The sequence below is a fragment of the Dromaius novaehollandiae genome, chromosome Z, assembly GCF_036370855.1.
Source record: "Dromaius novaehollandiae isolate bDroNov1 chromosome Z, bDroNov1.hap1, whole genome shotgun sequence".
Taxonomy (NCBI): Eukaryota; Metazoa; Chordata; class Aves; order Casuariiformes; family Dromaiidae; genus Dromaius; species Dromaius novaehollandiae.
This window is the reverse complement of record NC_088132.1, coordinates 71,876,993-71,900,115: the sequence shown is the minus strand read 5'-3', so window position 1 is coordinate 71,900,115 and position 23,123 is coordinate 71,876,993. Positions and strand designations below refer to the sequence as shown.

Here is a 23,123-nt window from a genome sequence, read left to right as displayed (position 1 = left end):
ATACTCACAAGATCCGTTTAATTCTTTGTGGCTCGATTCAGCAAAGCCCTGGGCCCCTGCAGAGGGGTTGAGTTACCTCTACTAATGCTGGCTGCAGGACCAGGGCCTTTGGCACTTGTGGAGCAAGGCTGACACTTGCTGAACAGGCCTTTGCCGCAAGGTCCCACATGTCAGCCCACAGTATGGCCCTGCACGACTGACAGGTATCAGGAAGGAGACTGTCACCAGGTCCCCCTGTCTCTAACGGCTCTCTCAGAGTCTGTAGGATAGAGCAATCTCTGGCAAGGGCAGCTCTGCCCAAATGGCAAGAGGAGTCCCTGGGAGCCCAAACAGATGCCTCTTCAAAAGCTGCTGAAAGAAAAGCAATTAATCCTTCTCTTCTGACAATCTTGGCGCATGCTGCGTATGGTATTTCAGGCCCACTACTTACTCAGTGCTCACAATATCACCAGAGCTTTGAAATTGTTATTACCTATGAAGAATATTCAGCTCCTCAGAAGACAATATTCTTTATAAAGTATCACAGCCAACAACGTTCAGAAAAAACAGACAAAAAGATCTTACCCCGTTTACTTTTGCCCCACCGTTCATGAACAGGGGCCTGCAGAGCTAGTACACTCCCAGGCAATTTTCATCGCATGTCATGACCAAGCTTAATTCCAGAGAATGATGAACGCGGCTGAGGCTCGGCAGTCCAGCTTGGCAGCCTGCAGTCATTAGCGTAAATAGTTCTGTGGTGTGTTTAGTTAGTGCACCAGCTTCGGAGGCTGGGAAGATACCTCTGAGCCACTGCTGGTTTGTTCCTTCTCCCCAGTGATTCATCAGCACCTCTTTTTCTCCCTTCTTTGCCCTGTTCCATAAGAGCAGCTTCAGATCTTGGACGAGCAACAATGCACCTCTGCACAGCTGTAGAGTGCACAGGAAGACCTGTATTATCCACCTGAAAGGGCAAAAACATCAAAAACCTGATCGTTTGCAATTTACTTCTTCCCTCCACAAAAGACTGAGAAATCACCTCAAATAGTTTTCAGTCTTCACAGCAGAGGTGGAGAGATTTTTCTCTCCATAGCACTTTACTATTTCTGGATTTCTGTAGCATCATAAAAATTACATTTATAGTTGACAAGAAACTTCACTGCTCAAGAAATAGGAATTGCTGGTGGCTGGGGGGCACTGGACGGGAAGGGCATCATCATCAAGGACTACCTGATGTAATAAGAACACACAAGGACTTCATAAAATCAAATCTCATTAAAGAACTGTGACCCAATAGTTTTCATCCACAGATACAACGTACCACATGGCAGGCCTGTTTTTTCCTCCACCTGAACTGCAAACCACATTTGCCTCTCAGTTACACTTTCGTAAATCTGGACTGAGAAGTTGAGGACTGAATTTCCTCAAGAAAGACAAGAAACTGCTTGTTTCAGTTACCTACCCGTGTTCTCTCTGTGAACGGCTGAGTTTGCTGAAGAAGTTTCTAGCTTGTACTGCTTGTGACAGCCCTTTTGCTTCAGGTTGCAACCTTGGGCACTGCCAGCAGAGAGATTTTTGTGAGCACACCTTAAACTGCCTCAGGCAACGTCTGCTGATTTAGCCTCAGTCAAGAAAATCAGTGTTTTGAATTAACCTACCTGGATTTTCCAGAAGATGATTAGGGAGAGATCACACATACTGCTCTAGATGTGACGGAAATTAGGACAGGAATTAGCAGCAGGTGGCTAGACGAGTTTCAGCTGGTTGAGCTGGAGACTGAAGAGGATATTGTAAAAGGATGCGTACCCAGACGTTTGTCAGATAAAAGAGCTGCAGTGTTAGCAGAGCGGTTTTCAGACCAGGAACTTAGGGTCATGCAGATCTCATCCAAGGGGCGCTCAGCTGAGCACCTGAGGCTTCAGTCATGTTCATCCAAAGCGCTGCAAAACTTTTCTGTGAACACGGATTGAATTTCAGGAAGAAACAAGTTGAAAAGCAATTATGTTTTTGCTTCTGGTTTCAAAAATGGGAGAAGGGTGAACTTCTGTAAATGACAAACCTTATGAACTGCTGTTCAGTTTTATCAGCCCTGCCTTCAAAATAGCTGGACTTGCTATTTGAGGTAGAAATCACATTCAACCCATCACTTTAGGACTCTCTTTAGATCTCGGTGAGAGCAATCTCACATGAATCATGACTAGAAGTTGCATATGTTAATAAATAAAATCAGTGCTATATAACGTATAGCATATAAAGGCTATTTAAAAATGAACAATAGTAATGAATGACAGCATAGCTCATCGGTTACCATGCAGTATTCCTCCAGTCTTTATGGGGGGAAATGTAGTCACAGAAAGGAAATTAGATGGGACACCAGTTAACACCGTCATTTCAGAACAATGCTAAATATTATTTTCTCCAGTTGCTAGGACCAGACAAAGGGTCAGACAAATCCACACAGGTCAAGTTTTTTGATTCCTTGTCAATTTTCCACTAAAAACCACAGCTTCATCAAGACTTTAGCTTTAAAAGAAAATGTTAACTACGACAATATTCATTTTTTTCCATGGGAAAAAAAAATCACTTTGTGTAATAAAATGTCTCTTATCTTAGAATATAATGTCATTTTTAAATGAGTTCTGAGCTTCCCACAGGAGCTGAGTCAAACATCTTCAATGAAGTCTTTTTTCTGTCTGCTCAAAATCTCCTGACCAGCTCCAGTCCTGAACTGGCTAGAGATTCGCAATCCAGGCCATTATTTTATAAGCTAGAAACCACTGACATTTGAAATAATATCTGGTATTATTTCATACAGAAGGTGGTATTTTCTGTCATAAAATGGCTGAGCAGAGAGTGAGCTCTGATCATCAAGATAAGCAATCCCAAACTGTAAATTCAGAGGCAAGTACATCCTTGCTCACAAGTTTATACAGTGGCTGGCACAAGGAGGAAAGTGGTAAGCCCTTCACTGAATCAATCAGATTCCTCCTCTAACAAAAATCACATACATTTTAACTTTGTTTTAAGAAACCAATAGCTATCACTGCTCTGAAGTTACCTGTAGCCATTTTGCCTGACTACAGCCTGTGGCTGCACTTCTGTGGTCAGGACAGATCTCAGCCCTGCCCCACACCAGCAAGTGTGTCCAAAGAGCATCTGGATTTGTAACAAGGTCACTGGTACCTGCCTCCTCTCAAAAATTCCCAGTGCTCCAGGTTGACCTCTTCTTTCACCCCCAAACTAGCAGCAGTTGGATCTGCTTGTAAAACAATATACTTTCCCTTTTAAGCTGTTACTCAAGCTAGACTAGTCTCTCCAGATCACTAGCAGCTCTGTTCTTGGTTTCAGCTGTAAAGGTCTTCAGGATTGAAGGTGCTTGAAGCTCTGATTGGGACAGCCAGCACCCTTGCAGCCTCCCTTCCTCAACCTGGTCTTACTCTAGAGGAGCCACAGCCAACTAATGGTCCCTGAGGAAGCCTAGGAAGGCTCTGGCTTAAACCATGGCTGCCCCAAGGAAGGAGCCTGGAGTTGGGAGGCACCTTCCTTTTCAAACATGAAACTGGAGCAAGTGTCTCCTATTGCAGGCTCCCCTGCTGATCAGATCTTCAGGCTCAAAGTATTGGCTCGGGAGCCTGGTTTCAAAACCAAGTTCTTCCACACCGTAACCCCCTCAGATGCGCTGAGAGACTGTTCAGCCTGTGCTCTGCGGGGGGACAGTGCTCCTGCCTATCTCCAGAAGAGTTGAAGGCAAAGACAACTCCCTCGCCAGAGTCTGTCAGGCTTTAACCAGCTGCAAACGCTGGGCCTGCAGGTTGCTGGCAGACAGCTTCAGGGGATGTCCCAGTAATATCTGTGAGTTGAAGATTTACAGTCAGCACATCAATCATTAGTGTGAAGAGAAGTCAGATGAAATTTTTCCTCTGTTGTAACAAATTACAGCAGTTTCACTGTCCCCATATACCAATCTGTAGCTGTTTGGAACAGCAGCTGCATCGTTTTCAAGATTAATTCCTCTGATTTCAGATGCACAAGTAGGAGTCTCAAAAGGCAACACAGAAGCATGTCATGCAAAAGTCCTCAGAGCACCGGAGTGCGAAATCACAGATGCTTCAACTGGTCAATAACAAAGACTCCAAGACTCTTATTTTGCTTTCTTCTAATCTTGGATGTTTACGAGGGCCACGAGACAGCTGACCCAAAGATGTCTCCCTGGTTGCACTAATAGGAAGCCTCGATCAAAGAGATTTCAAAGCTGCTGGGCATGTTTTGAATGTGCTTTGAGGTTAGTATTTCAACGAGAGAGTTTAGGGTCGTGTTCTCTACTAGGTTGGTACTTGTCAAACCAACTTGACTAGTTTCCCCTCATGGTTGGACTGGACAGAAGATATCTGTGAAAAATTTCATCCAGTCCCACACAATACTTGGATTGCAAAAACTACCACTCTGTTAAAAATAAACACATTCAGAACTGACAATAAAAATGACTATAAAAGGGGTACATCAACAAAACACTTTCATTCCTGTAGAGACATATTCTTGTCATTAAATATCTTTATCGGTGATCTGGAAGAAGACAAAAAAATCAGTGCTGAAGAAATTTGCAGATGACACAAAAACTGGTGGGACAGATGATGAGATCGGTTTGACAGAGTGAACTGGGTTACCTAATAAAGTCAGTGGAATTTAAAGATCTGTTTTCATAAAGCAAGAACAGGAAAGGTGACAGGTCATATATAATATGGGGGCTGTATACTGGAAGTCCATGACATTGGAAAATGGCAGCATAGTAATGGCAAACTAACAACTGAGTTTATGCTTACGATCTAATGCTACAGCTATAATGAGTAAAATTTGATCCTGAAAAAATAGGAATAGAAGTAATACCAATACCACATGCAGTGACAAGATACTGTAGCAAATCTAGTTGTCTATACTTCAAAGCGGAAATTTTGAGGGTTCAAAAACAAAACAGGAAAAACTGAAGCCCAGGACACATGCCTTGGAATAACAGAAGAAACCCACTATATTTACTTCATTCAAGAGAAGGCAGAGAGGTGACCTGACCACAGTTTGCAAGCACCTAGGTTCTACGTGGAACAGATTTCTAATGGAGGCTTCCTAGCACAGAGAGATCAGCACAGTCCAGAGTTTGGAAGTAGAAGGTAGAAAAATTTCAGCCAGCAAAAGGCTTGAACAGGAGTGATAATGAACCTTAGGTTAGTGAGGAGTTTCAGGAGCCCAGCAGCCCAGTTCATAAGAAAAGAAGATGCCTTGATTTCACCGGGATACAATCTCAGCATAGTTTAAATTAAGCACCTATTTTTCCTCTGACTGGAACAAGTACTGTTCAAGATGCAGGAGTCCTCTAATTTGCAACCTTAACTTATTAATCTAGAGGGTAAATATATACACTCATTCACCAAATGTAAAGGAACCTGATGAATAAAGATAATGAAAGAGAAGGAAACCAGTTATCCCTGCAGCTCTAGGCTACAGCAGATGTTGTGCTCCATATACAGCATATTTTCATCTCAGAAGCCAACTCCTTTTCTGCAAGGGAGAGGTGGTTTGGGCTGTTACAGAAGATACACGATGTTCTTTCCTCAGAGACTTATTTTACCGTTTCCCCTATAAAAGTTCCTGAGACTCAAGCACGTGATCGCTCTGTGCATGTGGAAACAATGGGAGGCAGTGAGACATACTCTATAAATCTGTTTGGGGACTGTTGGCAATTGCTTACTGTTCACTGTTCAAATTCAGCTCCAACTTGCTTTTGGCCGTCGGCGCGTAAAACGCCCTTTCAGGGCCCATTGACATCAACAACTTTCAGCTGTGTGCTCAGCAGATTTCCTACATAAAATCAGCACAACTCATTTGACAACGAGGAAAAAAAATTGCTTTTCTGAGTAGCCGTTTTTTCCTCAGGTGACTGATTATTTATTAAAATTATTATTTATTTATTAAAAAACAGAGATCATCTGGGGTCAATATGAAACTGAGATGTTTCCCTGTTCACTGGAGAGGGGACTGCTCCTTTCTCTCAGCTGAGAGCCCTAAATATCACCTTATACTGTCTCTCTTATTGCTACCATAATTGTCACTAGGCAGTGGAAAAACTCTTTTGACAGGAAAGACTGGAAAAGGACTGCTCTGGCATCCCGTAAGGCACTCTTACCAAGTCGTGCCTATGAACTGTATGGGTACACGATCTAAATGCAAACTCCATGCAAGCAGCTGCTGACAGAAGGAATACCTGACATGGTTTCTGTCTTGTGAATGGCATCCACCTACATTCCCCAACCAAAAGATTTCACTTCAGAAGTATCAAAATTAACAGTTTTGGCATTGATGATTGTTCCAGCTAGTTATTCACTGAATTTAACTTAATGGGCAAAAGGTTTCAAACACTCCAGGACTCCACTTTTCAGCAAATAAACTTTCTACCATAGATTGTCTCCATCACTGTTTAACGCCAACTTCACATTTACACAGATTCTGCACCAAACGCAATGGCTACTCACTGGAGCTGATGGAAAATTTCAACACTGATCTTTAGCATCTCTCTACAGCTTCACCCCAGCGCTGCCCACTCCCTCTCCAGGCAGACCGCGGGAAGGGGCCTTGGGCCCCGGCAGGGTGCTGCTGCTGCCCCTGCAAAGCCGGCTCATCCGCACTGCGAAGCGCCGGCTTGCAGGGAGCGCTGGGAGCATGGCACCAGCATGTCCTCTTCAAGCGGCCCATCTTTAAACTCCCACCTGCGCCAGCGGGCAGAATCCTGCTGGGTTTTCAGTGCATTAGTTATTCCAGTAATCTGCTTTGACTGGCAGGCCCAGGGTTGCGTCCCATGAAGTCTAGGAGGACTAGGGCCAGGGACGCATGGCAATGAATTTGCAGTTCTCCTCTGGAGAAGAATGACACTCAATTAGCATTCAGATAGTAGAAGCTGCAGCAAAGCACAGTAAATTGAAAGCCAGCATTATCTGCTATGAGTCTGATTCAGGCTCCCCATATATTAAACCATGACAATATATTTCTACTTCCAGAGCCAAGTAACCAAATAATACCGTTCCAAGTGAACACAGTGGATAAGCGATAATTTAATCTCAAGCTTCATTAGTTCAGCTATTGCATGAAACATAGCAGATGCAGGAGAACAGCCAGAAAACGTAGTCCCTCCATGTCTGCCATCTGGTTAAATAACCGTATGGAGAGTTTGAAAATTCACGGTGGTCCAATTTACAGATGGTCATCATGGGTTTGTAATAACGCATTCCCTCTATGCTAGCTGATTAGAATAATCAACTTCCATCACGCTGGAGTTTTCCTTCTGGTAGGTTTTCCTTCCTTCTCATTAATGCCACGCTTGCAATCATCCTAGCATGCCCTGTGGGAACTTCCCCTAATACCAAGACTAGAGGAAACAGCAGTGCCATTTGCCAAAGTGACCTGGCAGGCAGGAGCACAGATGTGACATGAGGAGAAGGCAGCCCAGGACTCCTGTTTATATCCCAAGGATTATTGCTGAAAGAAAGCCACATTCCATGAGCTGCCTTGAAATGCTCATACGTCCAGTGCCTCGGTCTGCCTGGGACTCCTCTCTCATTTACAATGAAAGCCTTTTCTTGCTTCCAGCTTCCCCCAGCCTCTACACACAGACCACCTTCTCCTTTTGCTACCTGATAGCATTTAGTCAAATCCAAGACAACCCTTAAGGGCTTAACATCCAAAGTTCACCCCCTCTTTCATTTATTGAGCCTTCAAAGACTGTTACCTTGATGCAAGCTTTTGTTAGCATACTAAATAAGAGGGAATTTGGAGTTTCTGTTCCACCTTTACTGCATAGTAAGAGCTGACTCTCGCCAACCCTTGAGCATAATTAATGTGCACTCAGTGCTCTGTGCGCTCCTGGGCTCAGGCAGGACTGGATGGTGCTGCAGCCTCTTCTGCTCCAGGCTCCACACCCAGCAGTGCTGCAAGGCAGCCTGAACGCCCCCAGAAGCTTGCACAACTGCAGACTCAACAAACCAGGGAACAGCACATCCAGCACTGTGTTTGCACATTAAAATCTCTTGGTCCTTAGCAAAGGCTTAAGTGGGCTTCCTGCATTTACTCAACATTAACCATGCCCTATCTGCATCACCCTGTTGCATGACCTGTTGATGCCCTGGAGTTCTGCCCAGGCTCCATGGCTCGCCGGTTGCCCTGGACAGTTGTCCTTTTCAGGAGCATGTGACTGTCACATCCTTCCTCAAGGCCATATAGCCATATGTGAAAGCCTCATATTGTGACCATATATGGTAATCTCCCTCTTTCCTGGGATGAGCTATGTAGTAGCTTTTTGTGCCAAAATCCTTGTGGTAGGAGGCAGATGAGCTGGCCTCTTTCATTAATTCATTTTGGACCACGGTCACTGCTTGAGAGTTTTTGCACTGTTCATCAGAATTTAACCTGCCACTTTTCCGGTCACCCTGACATTAATTTTATATTGCTCGAGCGGGATTTTCAGATCACTTCAGTACCCAGGTTCACTTTTAAGGCTAGGGTAGGGTAAGTGGTGAAGAGGAGTGGTAACAGGCTTTTAAGCCCTGCCAACACCATCAGCAGCTGTGGGACGGATGTTTGTGCACCACGTGCCCTTCTACAAAGAACCCCACACCAGAGTCCACATATCACTGTCACACATTAGCACCGATGGGCTGTTTAACAAGGCAACAACAGAGTAAGAAAAAAGCTGTTATTTCTCAGAGACAATGAGTACATTTGTTTTTGAAGTGTGCAACAGCCCCAAGAGGAGGAAAACTACATCCCCTCTGCAGCTGTCACCTTTTCCAGCAAAGCCCAGAGCGATTTTCAAAGTACATCAGTAATTTTATTGTGACTAAGCCAAAAGGCTAAATTTGCAAATGCTGTAGTTCTACAGTTTTAGATACACCTTCCAGCACAAGCAACAGCTTCCGAAGAGGACACTATCAGACTTTGCATGCTATAGCTGCTCTATTTTAGCATAGTTATCAAGTTGAATTAATAGCTTATTTAGACACCAGTGTATCTCTCCACTGTTGTTTTGCTCTGCTGGCCAGAAGATGCCAACAATTCAGTTTCACAGACTAGCTTAGATTTATCTCTCATGTTGTATAGTCCCTAACACTTAGCAATTGCTGGCGAATGCTGACAAGTTGTTTTCTTGCTCCAGCTAAGGATTTATTACAGGCATCCAACATCCTTAACCTTTTGTCAGTACTTTTCTTTGCTTTTTATAGCCTATTGTGCTATAGACCATCAAACCCAGAGCCCAAGCACAGAGCAGCAACAAAGATATTTACTTTAAAAATACACCCTTATCAAATACCATACTTCTAAACCTTGTCCTAGCTTTCTTCTGGGACTGAACAGCAATTTCTTACCTGCAGCCAAAGTTTCTCTTCTGTGCTCCCTTTTAACGTAGGATTTTCCAGAAAGGCAGTTTCTTTGCAGCCTCAGCTCTCTCTTGCCCCATGCCTGGTGGTTCATTAGCACCCCTGCGACAGAGGGTGCTGGCAGAAGAGACGGAGGCCAGGTGGGCTGGATTCTCCCTAGATCACTGGACCCCCTGAGCAGGGCAGCACCAGGAGAAGTTCTCATTGCTTCACAGCACCTTTTCCCCCAAAAGAGGTCCCCTTCTGGGCTATGTCCACTTGCTGCTTCACCTACCTGAGAAGTCTCTGATCTCTCCAAAAGTACACATTAAATCACTGTAAGGACAGCAAACTAACACAGCCACAAAAAATGGTTCTTTTTCTGCTGGGTTAGCAAGCCAAATCAGCTCAAAAATGACACCCAAAGGGGGGGTGCGATGGCCCAAGTGGGCATGGGGTGAGGGTGGAGAGGTCTTTTCATGGTGGAGAGCTCTTTCCATGGTAGAGAGACGTTAGAGAGGTTCAGGCGCCTGTGGAACTGGACACAGCATTTCTACCAGATTTCTGAAGCCCCTAGGACTGAGATTGCTTGTATATTTGAGCTTATGTACAAGCCTTTCCAACTCAACATCCGCAAGTAGTTTGACATGTTATTTACAATGTACTGTGTTTCTGTGTCCGCAAAAGCCATCCAACAAAGCTGCTATTTCAAGCTCTTCTACCTGGAATGCCAGTCCTCAAATCCCTGCTTCTCTCCCGCCTCATCTTATCATCATGCCAGTATGCTCCAGCTGGCGGGAACCCTGCACACCTGGAAATCTCTTCCTGAATAGGTCTAGTTGTGCTTACACCTTGATAACACAAGGTAATTATTTCCACATTTAGGGACTAATAAGATTCACAGCTACGTGTTCCCCTTTCTGGTCCACTAGGGTTGCAGGACACTAGATCAGACCCCACGTGAAATGTAACTGAAGAAATTATTCCTTTCCCCACAGTCTGATGGTAAGGACACTCATCTGGCCCTTGACTTACCCAGAGCTGGGTGACAGCAAGGCTGCTGGACTGGTAGGTGAGAATAGTCACTAGGTACAGCAAACAGATGTCACCCTTGCAGTCAGCAGCCTTAGAAAAGGTTTAGAGAAGGAAGATGCCCCCCAGCCTGCTGCCAGCATGTGGCGAGTCAGACACCTGACATTTTGAGGCATGTATGATGCAGAGTTGTGTCACTAGGTGTGACAGTTAGGGTCCTCTTGAGCAGTGCCCTGGATCTCAAAGAGCCCTAAAACAACTAATGCAATGGACAGATGGAGACTGCATATGCAACAATTAGCAGATGATTAGTTAGTGATTATTTATGAAATGCATATAAATTCCCCCTGTAGCTATCCTGCATGCCTACCTCTCTTGCTGGGTACACCTAATGCTATTTTAGTTTGGGTAATATCAAGCATTTCTCATGTATTTTCAGAAAACACCAGTTACCAGTGCAGCACCTACTGACAACCACTTTTCTACAGAGCTCATGGGGAAAAAATGGGCAACTGATCGCCCAAATCCACCCACACTCTTGGGACCTTATCACTATTAAAGTCATAGAGGGATTCACTAGAGCCATAAGCACAACGTTCTTCCTGCATGCTGGTTTCATTACAGGCTAGGCAGCCAAAGGCAGTTCCTCTGCTGGGTGCTGCGAGCTTGGCCAGGCCAAGGAGTGCAGTGAGCCAAATCACTTCTTCTCCCCGCACACTATAACAGACAGCAGAAACTGCTTGTAAGGCCGTGTGTTGTGCAGCATGTCGCCCCGCAAGTGCTTAATGCACCCATGCAAAATGGAAGAGCTTCAACTCATTGCTCAGTTCATTTGATTCATTCCTCTCCCTTGGACCACCTGCGCAGGATGCGGCACCTGTGGGCTGGATATCCCTACCTGATTTGTGACACACGAAGCAGCAAATTCCTGGTGTGCATAAGGTGTTAGGAGGCTGAATCCACAGACGTGTGCGTGGAGTTCAGTTACTGAGTGCAAACCAATCGTGCCCTCCACCCAAGCACATCAGCCTAACGGTGATGCTTCTGTCCCTAGGCTGCGTGTCAAGGAACCAAGTTAGCTGATTAAACTGCTAGGCAGGACAGCACGAGCAGTGGAGAACAACTGTAAAACTTGAATGTTGAAAATAATTTTTTTTAGGGGGAGAGGGAAGGAATATTTTATATAGCTGTTTGGGAAAACAAATACTCCCCATAATAAGCATGCATACACCTGGTGGCAAAGAGTTAAGGCACATCTAATTGGACTGGAAGTGGTAAGACAGCATCTATTTCATATGAAATAACTAGATAAGCCTAGTAATGCTGTGTATTTTTACTTAGCACCAAGTTTTATTGCACTACATTTTCCCCACTCCCTTTTTAATTATCTCTTTTGTGTTGGAATATCGAGCATTAAAATACCTCAGTGACAAGGCTTCTCCTGTAACAATTATACAAAAAACACAGAAAGATATTCTCTGAGCTTTTTTTCCTCATTAATCCACCTTGTGAATCTTCTAGCACTAGAAACATAAAATACCAGAGACATCAGACATAAGCAATGCCATTTATTGAAGCTTTAACAAAGAACTCATCATAGTTTGCTTTTTAAAATTTGAAATGTTAGAACAAGCAGTGAATGTGCCAAATAAACATTGTTCCTGAGCCACTTGAAGAAGCTGATGTGTGTCAGGCTAATACGATAATATAACAATATTATGCTTCTGGACTTAACTCTCTATTCACTTTTGAGAATAGTGACCATCTGGGTTAGGAACATAAATCTACCTTTACTTGAGAAGAGTGATGTCATAAGAAAGAAGTCTTACTAAATGGATGGGGGAGAGGACTGCAAATAATATTGGCATAGAAGAGACATTAGGCTGATGAGTGCAATGTAAAAACCTATGCAAAATACTGCAGTGGCACCGCTTTGTTAAAACAGTTCCTGCTATTGTCACAGTCTTTTCCCTAAAGTTTTAAACCGAGCAACAGTGATGACTGTACTTCCCTGGGTAGAAAGATCATTTTGATTAATGCTCACGGTATCACTTACTCACTTTTCTCAATTTCAAATGAAATTGCAGCTCCCTGAAGAAAACAATGAAGCCAGAAATGGTTTTACTCCACAGTAGCTGTAAGGAAGACTGGAAGGCACATCCCCCCAGGCACTTTTCCTTCCACCTGCACAATATTCACTTAGTCAACTCCTTTCTCATTAGCCTACATGCCCAATGGCCCACTTTTACTGTTCCCTGTGGATAAATGTTGCAGGTATCTCTGAGCACAGAAGATGCTCACTCCAAAGTGAACCTAACGTTGTCCTGCCCAGATCTTAAGAAACATCTCTGGGCACATCGGATGCATTTGCACTGTCCACCAGCTTAGGTCGTTTGGCCACCAGAGAGCAGCTTTGGACTTAGCTGTACAGGCTCTGCTCAACACACTGGAGCCTGAGCCCAAACCCTGGTCAAATGCTTCCCAAATCACAGATGGGATGCCTCTGCTCCGTAACATAATTCAATATTGCTATGGCCAGTGGAATGAGAACTGACCTGGTTTCCATTGCCCAGAGGGTTACTAACCATTCAGGACTTCAGAAGGACGTACGCATACTTTAATACTTAAAAAGTAGTATGTCTGGCATTGGCCAGCAACGCCATAGATATGTATTCTGTTGTATGTGCATATAGGCTATGTACGCACACACGCATGCACACGGACCACTATAAGCCACCCTCCACATCTATTATACTAGCACCATATTTTTAACAGTGGATTTTAAGTTTTATCAGCACCTATAACTGAGGTTACATTGCCGTCACAGAGGTTAATAAGTCTAACCTTACCATGCTGCATATCCTGAACTCCCAGAGACTTCAAGTGAAGAAGTGAACCCTTAGCCAAAGTTCTCAAACCTGTCTATGAAAAAGGACAGTTAGACTTGTGGCCTTCATTAGATTAATACATTATAGCCAGGCCCAAACATTTCTATTAACTTTCATAAAGGTCTGCCTAGAAATAAAACTATTGCTAATCTTAGCTCTGTATCCATAGTGACACTTACATTCATGGCTATGTGTCTCATTCTACATTGCATAAAACGTGTCATTTCCCTGCATCACTACCTCAAATTATCAGGTAGCTAGGGAGTAAATGTGATATTTTCAAAAGAACACAAAGGACCAACATGTCCAACTCCTACTGCGTTTCAATGGAATCTGAACGTCAGACTCAGTCTGGCTCTTTTGAAATGCCCAGCTACACTTCAAAGGGTCCAGTCTGGTCTCCCTAAAGGTTGTTCTGCCATTTTCTTCAACAGCAAAACAGATCTACTGTCTGGCTAATATTCTCCTAATGATGGAGGCCCAGAGCTAGGCAGATACTCCAGGTCTTAAACTCCTATCCCAGGTGCCCTCACCATCATTAAGGTCAAAGATTTGCACTGGGGGAAAAGTTTGTTGGGAGTGAAGTGACTGCGTAATGTTGTAGATGTGAGCTTAGACTCCACTAGTAGATACTGGATTAAATAATTGCTCCATCATGGAATATCAGTGTGAATTACAACCTATCTGGTAATGGGGTAGATGCAAACAGCTTTGCTTTTACAGTACCATGAAATGCTGCTTCATGACTACTTAAAATATATTTGGAACTTAACATTCCAGATTTGGTGGGGCTTTCAGGTTGGAGCAAGACATTTACAGCAGGAGAAAATTGGCCAGGCCTGGATATTTCTGAGGTATCCTTTAGAGGTTCAGTCAAGTATTAAGTGAACAACTTTCCTTTTCAGGAACACAGTGTATAGATTTGGCCTACATATCATGATCAGTTATAGAATTCCGCTTGTAAATTTAGATTATGAGAACGGAAGTGAGGAAACAGTTTAGACAAATACTGCCACTTCACCTTGGTTCCTTAAAAAAAAAGAAAACAAAAAGAAAGTGAGTGAGCACAGAGGGACCTGGCCCAGAGCGCGGAACACACAGGGCAGTCCTGGGCCTGCCCAGCCAGCCGCCTGCACTGAGTGCTCTTGGGTACACGGTGCTGCCATTTCAAGGGGGTTTCAGAAAAGAGATGGAAGAAAGCACAAATTAAACATTCATATAAAAAAAAAAAACACACACAATTCTTGCAAGCTTGTCTCTAGCCTCTACGCATACCTAAGAAGTACTAACTGCTGGTATATTTCAAGTTATGTTATAAATTTTGGACCATTAAAGGAAAAGTTTGGAGGAGTAAATCAGGATTGATAACCCTAAGGGATGTGTTTGGGTCACAGAATTCCATTTACATTGGATGGTTGAAAAGAAAAAGAAACACAAAACCTGTAAACAGAAGCCCTGTTTAAATTAACTGTATAAAAACCAGCTAGTGCTGAACAGGTTGGTTGTTAGTTTCCTGGCTTGGAGGTGATTTTCTTCTAGATTTAGAGTAATTCTGTTGTTTGAGGCCTCGCTGATTCCAATATCTTGCTTTGCTACGAATTCGGGGAGGGCTACACGTGAAGCAGCACTGAGTCCGTATTGACGGCACCACGCATTTGCCAATGCCTTTCAGCCTCTGGCAGAAATGAACCGACAGCTGGTCTCTGCTGCAGGCCAGGCCTACGGTGGAGAAGATGAGAAGAATTAGCTACAGTTTGCTGAAAAATTTTCTGTATTTCTAGAATCTTCAACTGCTTTATTCTGGACAGTCAGGTCTGTTAAGGCTCATCTTTATGATGGCTTTCTCTTCCTTTGTATTAGTTTTCAGCTTGATCCCCCTGAAGTTTTGGCACTCCTAAGTGAAAAGATCCTATTAAACTTCACATGACCTTCTGTCTTGGAAAATACAGCACTTTTTATTATTGTTCGGTGAGCGTTTACTTTTGCAGCAGATGTAACTGATCTCTGTTTTTCAGTTTAACATTTCTGCTTTTAAGAGCTGCCAGAAAGATTCCAGTAACAATGATTTGTGCGTCTGGTACGCCGGCACGCTCGTACCAGTGCACTGGGGACGAGCCCACGGGGGCCGGCTGTGGGCTGCAGAGCAGTGCAGGGCAAGCAGGGAGAGCGTAAGCAAGGCACGTGCAACTACGTGTGGAGCTTGACTCCACTTCACTGCAGCACCAGAACAGGCCAGGGACTGGTAACGTCTGTACTTTGGTGCTGAAAGGTCTGTAGTAGCTTTAATAAAAGTGAAGTGCATCGGATTTAGTCAGGCATAAAAATATCGGAGGTCCTCAGCTGGGAGAAGAGATGGCTGAGAAGGGACATGATTGAGGTCTGCGAAAGCAGGAAGGTGGTGGGTGAGCTGAATGCAGGGCTGTTGTTCAGCAAATCCCTCAACAACAGAAATAAGGCAATTCAATGAAACTAGTAGAAAGAGGGGTTAAAACAGATAAAAGCACTTCTTTGCGCAGCGGGCTGTGAACTTCTGGAACTTGCAGCCAGAGGAGGTGACGGAAGCAGACAGAATTGCAGGGTCAAAAAGGGATGCAACAAATTCATGAAAAAAGTTTCATTAATGTAAACTGAAAGAAGCAGGTTGGGGTGCCTTTAACAGCCCCAACTCGACAGCTGGGGATGCTGGAGGAACACAAGGGAAATGAATCACAGGAAGCAACTAAGCTCCTGCATCCTCCCTAAGCAGCATCTCCTAATGCCTTTGCTGGAGACAGAATACCAGGCTGCATGGACCACTGGTCTCCCCAGCGGGCATTTCTTTTATTTTATTGGCCTCTTGAGCTTTTATTCACAGAAGTAACTATTAACAGATCTGCGTAGGTGCTATTTATCTGAGTGTGTGCTATCCTGGACATGAGAGGGACAGAAGATAAACAGAGCGATTCAACTCTAGGGCAAAATATGCATTAAACATCTTCGAACAGCAGGATGGGTGACTCATTGCACTCTGAAGTGTATGCCAGATCTGCACTGCCCACAGGAGTCAACCTCTTATCTTACTGCCCTGCTGCACCCACACTGCTGACCTGCTAGGAGGGAACAATCCTCCTCCAAAAGGCCTTTGAAGGCTCTTCCAGAAAGTCTCTGAGCTGGTGTTGTGCTTACCATAGGGTACCTGTTGGATACTGCAGTACACAGACTACAGAGCTTTTGGTTTTACTCCACTTTATAGTCATCATGAACAAGGATAGATACACTCATCTGCAAACTTCTTCTCCTTCTCTGGAAAATTACCATCTATACAACTGCACCTCTGGTCCCTTGAAGGAGAGAGCAGCAGGACACCAGGAGCCGCAAGGGGAGCTTTCTTCCCTCCACCTCTTCATTTTGGGGACAGTCTCACTCTGTGGGACACTTGAATTCATAGTGCCGAGACAGACTGTGCCTGTGTTCACTGCTAGCCACGTTTTACTTACATTGTATTTTCCACTTTGCTTGCTTGAACTCTCCACCCAGAACTTGCAGTTCCTATTGGAGGATCTGTCTTAAGAAACAGTAGCTGCTTGGACTCGGCCTCCATCACTGCACAGTCCTACTCTACGGTTGTTGGGTTTCTGCTTCAAAAACAGTTGCTTCCCCTCTTCCAAGGCAAAAACAGTCTCTGAGATACTTGCAACTATCTTCTAACAGCAATATTTTTAGACACACTTTGGGCCCTCCATTGCCTCTGTCAAATCAAGAACAGTCTGCTGACTTGTGCACTCATAGCTTCAAGAACACAGCTGCACACAAGCACAGCCAGCCTGCCCTGCCAAGAAACAGGTTTCCAAGCTTACAGCACATCCTTTAGCAACCCTTCCTTCACAGCCCAACACAGGCTGTGAGTTACCTAATAGGTCCATGCAAACAGAAACATCCATTTTGTAGCATCACAAATTTAGGGACGCATGCCCAGAGAACTGTATCCCCCACCATGACAACACAGTGCCGGTGGGGAGGGAGAACATGGCAACATGACCCTGCCAGTAGTATGGCTGAGCTGTAGCAGGTTAGGCTAACCTGTAATTTCTGAGCCTCTAGTATTCCCAGCAAGCCAACAGACTAAGTCAGCAGCAGGGTTTTGCAGGACCTTAGCACAGACGATAAGCTCTTTGGAAACTGCCTGCCCAAGGTGCATCATCATACCTGTACTTTTCCTGCACTCTTGTGGATTGCATTTCTGATACTCCGTTGGCTTGGGCTCATCCGCACACATACTGTGATCTTCAGTTTCATTGCTTTCTGTATTCACACACTTCACTGTTCTCTGCTGAATGCCTCCTCCACAAGAAACAGTGCACTGAAAGAGAGTCATTTTAACATATATAAAAGTCTTTTAAGTCAGAATTATTTAATATGCCAATATTTGAGCTGCAAAACAATGGGAAGCTAAAAATGCCATATGATCCACAACCAATGGCACGAAAGCACTTTGTGCATTGCACTCCCAGCTGGACACCTCCGTGGTGCATCGTGGCCAGGCTTGAGCAGGATACAGTGGAGAGGTAAATAGTACAAATACAGCACCTTGGCATGAGTGGCCAGGGTGGGAGAACTGCTTTCTCCAGAGGAGAAGGCAGATCTGAAATGCAAATTGCACAATGTAAGAAAGCAATAATCCAGATCAGTATTCCAAGCTGACATTTTTAGTTTCCTGCATTTTTTCCCTGGCTGTCTTAAATAGATTTTTAAAAAGCCCAGTGAGATGATGTTTTTTCTTTGTTGATATTTACACTGTGGTTACCCTTTCCTCATGACAGCGAAACAACTGCCAGCTGCTTGTTCTGGCCACACACAGATGGCCATAAAGATAACATTTTCACAACACATTCCTGTACTATTCTGAAAATTTACTTAATTCTTCATACATCACAGAGTTTATGAGAATTCCAGTGGTTTTTACATTCTTATGCTCTTCAAATACATAGTAGCCAGCAAGACAAACACTTAAACAAATACAGAATATCAGCTAATGAAGTGCAAGGAAAGACAAGATTGGTATTTCTCTATCTTTTCCTCAAATCATTCTTTCTCTACTGTATATCTCTGTGCATAAGGCACAATATTATTGGTGTGAAGTATGTATAGCTAAGATCTTAGATATTATTGTTGCAACTTCAGATTAATGTTTAAAATATATCTTTTATAAAAGAAAATGTATGTATGAGTAGCTTTATTAAGGAATCTGGAGGGAAAGGTTTATTAGATATACCAGTTTCTTTACAGTTAAAGGTGTATTGCAGAACTAGAAGCTTCCGCACATGCACATCCCATATTTTTCGATGTGATTTCCAGAAGCCAAGGTAGAGGGCTGCTGGTCAAAATTCAGGATGTCTGGTTGTGTGAGTAACTCCAATATTCCACAAGTCTGCTTTTAGGGTTACAAAAAAAAAAAGTCTAGAATAGCAAAATGTTTCACTGCTTGGAAATGCTTTGAAAGCACACAGAAATCAAAAAGCCTGATTGTAGTTGGAAAGACTCAGCCAGGCTTGCCCTTAAAAGTTCAGGCTTTTTCCCTCCCTTTCTAAAGATGCTCTGTCCTGTCATCCTCTTGAAATGTTACTTGGCTCTATGCCTAACAGAACATGGCTGAATTTACTACCAAAGTAGCCTTCTTCAGCGGAAAATTTCAAATGAATAAGCAAGGAACACCAATGATAATTTCTCCTTTTCCATTAAAAGAGTAAGAAACCCCAGCGCTCCCTCCAACACTATATAATGCAGCAACTAAAAGTAAAAGCTATGATGTCTACCACATGAAGGAACTGAGAGGAGCGCTCTCTGAAATGTTTGGTTGATATTCTTAAAGGATTTCCCATCACAGCTCTAGCTGTGCATTAGAAACTAAACTTGCCAGAGGCACTGAGGTTCACAAACAAGTAAGCAATTAACTGTCGGCCTGATCCCTCCTCGCTTTAACTTGACCTTTACTCTTTAACTAATAGCAACAATTTAAATATAATCTGACCAGCCTGTGATTTAACATAAGAATGGATTTAGCTATCTACAACTTTTGAGACCTGCAGATATGCTATCTGAATGCCAGAAGGTGGTTATCCTGATTAATGCTGGTATATTTACACCCTCTTTAAAAAACAGAAAAAAACAAAAAATTGAATCCTACCGAGCCCCATGTCTGGTTAACCCACTGCGTACAAGGTTGCATGTTGCATGATGCAGTGGCATTAGGCCTTTCTGTCCAGTCACAGTAGCCTTCTTCTGGGCAGTAGACGTGTCGCTTTTGCTGGCCACCACCACATGTTCTTGAACACTAAAAAAAGAGGTGCACAAACCATCAGGGGGCAGGCCGGAATGAGTGACGCAACCCAGAAACAGACAGTAAAGACAGTAGGAAATGCTCTGTGCTTAGAAATGTGGAACCACAGGTCACAAGAAGCATGTCACTCATTCATGGGATTTAGAAGATATACAGGTTAGCTTGCACAGCAGGTCTAACAGCCCAGATGTGCAGATGAGCTCTGCAATGACACATTTATTTCATCATTTGCTTGGATAAAGTCAGGAAAGAAGCCATGATCAGCCCAAAATACTACGGAGAAAGCTGTTCCTGCCTTGTGTGAATGAATATAATATGGGACAGCACAGAACTGGCAACAGCAGCTGATGCAACACCACTGGCAGCAATGACTTCTCCAAAAAAATGAGTATGCTGGTCACATGTCTGCAGGTTCAATCTGCAATATTTATAGAAGACAGCAGAAGTCATGAGATGCAACATCTCATTTTTATAAGGCAGTTGGGGACATTAATATTCACCCAATGCATCCAATATATTATCTACAGGATGGCAAAAAAAGAAGCATCACACACAGACAGTGACCCAGATTCTTTTTAAGCATTCTTTTGTCCCTATTTTATTATCATTGCTCAACTGAATACTATTATTCACTAGGTCTGCAATACAGCCTGCTTGAAATACACAAAAGGTTTGGTACACTCGTATGCAGTAAGGGACCAGACATACTTCGGGTAACACATTGCTGCTGTTCTACATGGAATTGCAACCATATGGACAGACCCAGGATCAGAGCTGACTTCTGATAAGTGTTCCTTTTCGATCCAATTCTATCCAGTATCCTCAAAATGAGGACAACTGCCAGGGACGGCCAGGAGCTTTTAGAAGATATTTTAAGTGGCAAAAGACCAAATGGTGGAATCATTTGGCCAGTCTTTTATTATTCAACCTTTGCTGACCGATCTGACAGGAAACCTGCATCCTGCACAAAGGATGAGGTCTCCTATTTCTTATTTTAAGTGTGATTTGTTGGTGGCCTGTAAGGAAGCAATGTGATTACCTTCTGTTAAGATCCCTAAGCATCAGGTCCACAATGCAGCAAGCAGTGAGGCACTTTCTTCAGAGCTCTTCCTAGTGGGAGCAGATATTAAAAGGGAATCATCATACCATGTGCTCTAGCTGAAATAAGTATGTGCCTGGATGCCTATGAGTTTGCTGGTCCAGATTTATGTCACAAAGTGACCCACAAATCAAACTTATCTGATGTCTGACCTCATTCTCTGGCCCTGTAAAATTCCAGCCCAAAAGTGTAAAGGAAAACTGGGAATTTAAGAAAATTCTAAATTGGTCATAACAAGAAAGCAACGTAAAAATTGGCAGCAAAAGGGTTCAGTCTGAATGAATCTCATTTACTGATCCAGTAGGATACCTGAGACAAATCCACTTGATATTCAAGGCCGTTTGCTACTCTGTTTCAGGTTATGGTTATTTACAGCCCTAGCTGTATATCATATGCAATCCTAGGAATAATCCTGGCAGGTGTTTATCTATAGTAAATTTTGCTTTAAGCTTACGCAGGCACTGCAGAGCCCGCGATTAGTCATAGCTGTGTGTCTTCCTTTGAGGGACAGCATCAAACATAACAGTAACTGCTATCTGACAGCGAATTGCTCACTCCAAAAGCTTCTTTTGAAGGACAATACCTCATGCCAGGGCTCCACCTGCCACTGCAAGCAAGGTTCCGTATTACAGCTAGTGCTGAGCTGTGGTTTATATCCAAGTAACTGGCAATGAAAAGGCCTGAGAACTCGCTTCTCACGAACATCCATGCAGTGAACATCTCGGGTCTTGAAACCACCGCTGCAGTTAGCAGAGCACTGTTCAGGAAGCAGAAAGGGACATATATTCAGTGATGGTCCTCTGACAGGCTGTCCCTTCCCCAGGCTCAGAGGAGGACGAGGGGCATGAGATTTTAGCATCCCGACTCACAGATATAATTTCCAGTTTGCCCTAAGAGCAATTTGTTATAAATCTTAAAAATTGTGGGTTTCGTCATGCAAATCAGAACACACCATATAAATATTTCCCTTTGAACATCTGTTAATAACACAGATGCAGATTTAATTAGGAGATCTTGCCAGCTATTTCCAAAGATGTCATAGTAGAAAAGAGTCATAATGCAATAAATTTTTAAAAAATCTCACGTATGTGAGCAAACAGGCAGCCCTTCAGCTGCTCCTGCTGCAGGCAGGCAGGAAAGGGGCAGAGCTGTGTAACTGATTTCTAGTTCAGCCATGGAAGAGGCAATCCACGGCAGCAGATTGCTCAGGCTGGCAAAACTGCTTCTCTTCTTTGGGTAGGACATAGAGTTACTGATGACACCACTGGGACACTCATCCCACAGCAGCAGTTGCCACCCTCATCTGCCCCATACCTCCACAGCAGCAGCAATTTGGCTTTTCATCCCTATCTTGCCTTCTCTTTCACCTGTTTGCCCTTCCACTCCCTCTCTCTTGGCACGGCAGGAGCCACAGGGATCTGACACCCAGCTGACACCCAGCAGCAGTCCAGGGGCTGCGGGAAGACACATCTCTCATCTCTGTGCAGGAAGGAGCAGAAGCAACAGCTCCGCAGGAGGGCACTGAGGGCTGGGACGCGGCATGGTGATGGTGGCCACAGTCCTCTACCTCAAAAACGGACGCAGGGCGGGAAAAAGGGATCTGCACCCTGAGTGCAAGTTGGGGTGAGAGAACGGCAGAGGAGAGAGGGGAAGAGACCCTGAGCCTCATTTGCAGCCTGTGAAATCGTTTCTCTGTTTGGAGCACTACCAGCCCCATTTCCTACCTGCCTGCGGCCCACCCAACTGAGACCTTCCAGGCTCCTGTTCCTTCCCAGAGTTTGCTCCAGTGCCTCCAGTACCATCCTCTGTCCCTAAACACCAGGGCCCAGGACCTACCCTGCTGTTGAGGAAGATCTGACTTTACTACCCCAAGGAAAAAGACAAATATACTTTGAATTAATTATTTGGTCTTCATCCAGTTCTGCCTACACCACCAAATAATCTCAGATGATACCACCATGTCGCAGGATAACAACTGCTGCTAATAAATAATCATTCTTCAGCTGAGCATGGAAACTGAATATATTACTTGTTCTGGGCACCGAAGGATAGACAGAAGAAGAATCCGTGTTCTTGTACACAGAAGTTTCTATCCCAGTGGATAGAAACAATGGACAGAATCAACTGTGCAAGAAACTGAGTACACACAACCCCAAAATGAGTTCAAATTGTATTTGGCATTAAACTGAGAATGCAAGCCCCAGTCTAAAAGCAATGAAGAATCTTTCTTTAGGGGAGGAGAAGATTTATCCCAGAGTAAAGGAACATAGAAATCTTGGCAGTGGATTATAACCATATTGCTGTGATAAAGGTGCAGTGACAAACATTCGAAACGAGTAATGAGAATAATAATTGCCTCTTGCAAAAGCAAACAAAAATAGCCATTTTTATATACGAGATTGTAATTAGGTTTGTAT

General features: G+C 43.8%; 1 protein-coding gene across 3 annotated transcripts in view; it reads right to left on the bottom strand.

Moving 5' to 3' along the window:
* Positions 1 to 11,956: 11,956 nt before the first annotated feature.
* Positions 11,957 to 23,123, bottom strand: part of LOC135323557 (A disintegrin and metalloproteinase with thrombospondin motifs 12-like) — a 175,035-nt gene continuing 163,868 nt past the window's right edge. For all 3 annotated transcript variants that reach the window (XM_064502766.1, XM_064502768.1, XM_064502767.1), the window contains 4 exons: positions 21,290 to 21,463; positions 19,455 to 19,601; positions 17,477 to 17,630; positions 11,957 to 15,010 (listed from right to left, as the gene is read on the bottom strand). In XM_064502766.1, coding sequence (XP_064358836.1) covers positions 14,775 to 15,010; positions 17,477 to 17,630; positions 19,455 to 19,601; positions 21,290 to 21,463 — 711 coding nt within the window. In that variant the 3' untranslated portion in view covers positions 11,957 to 14,774. The remainder of the gene's footprint in view (positions 15,011 to 17,476; positions 17,631 to 19,454; positions 19,602 to 21,289; positions 21,464 to 23,123) is intronic.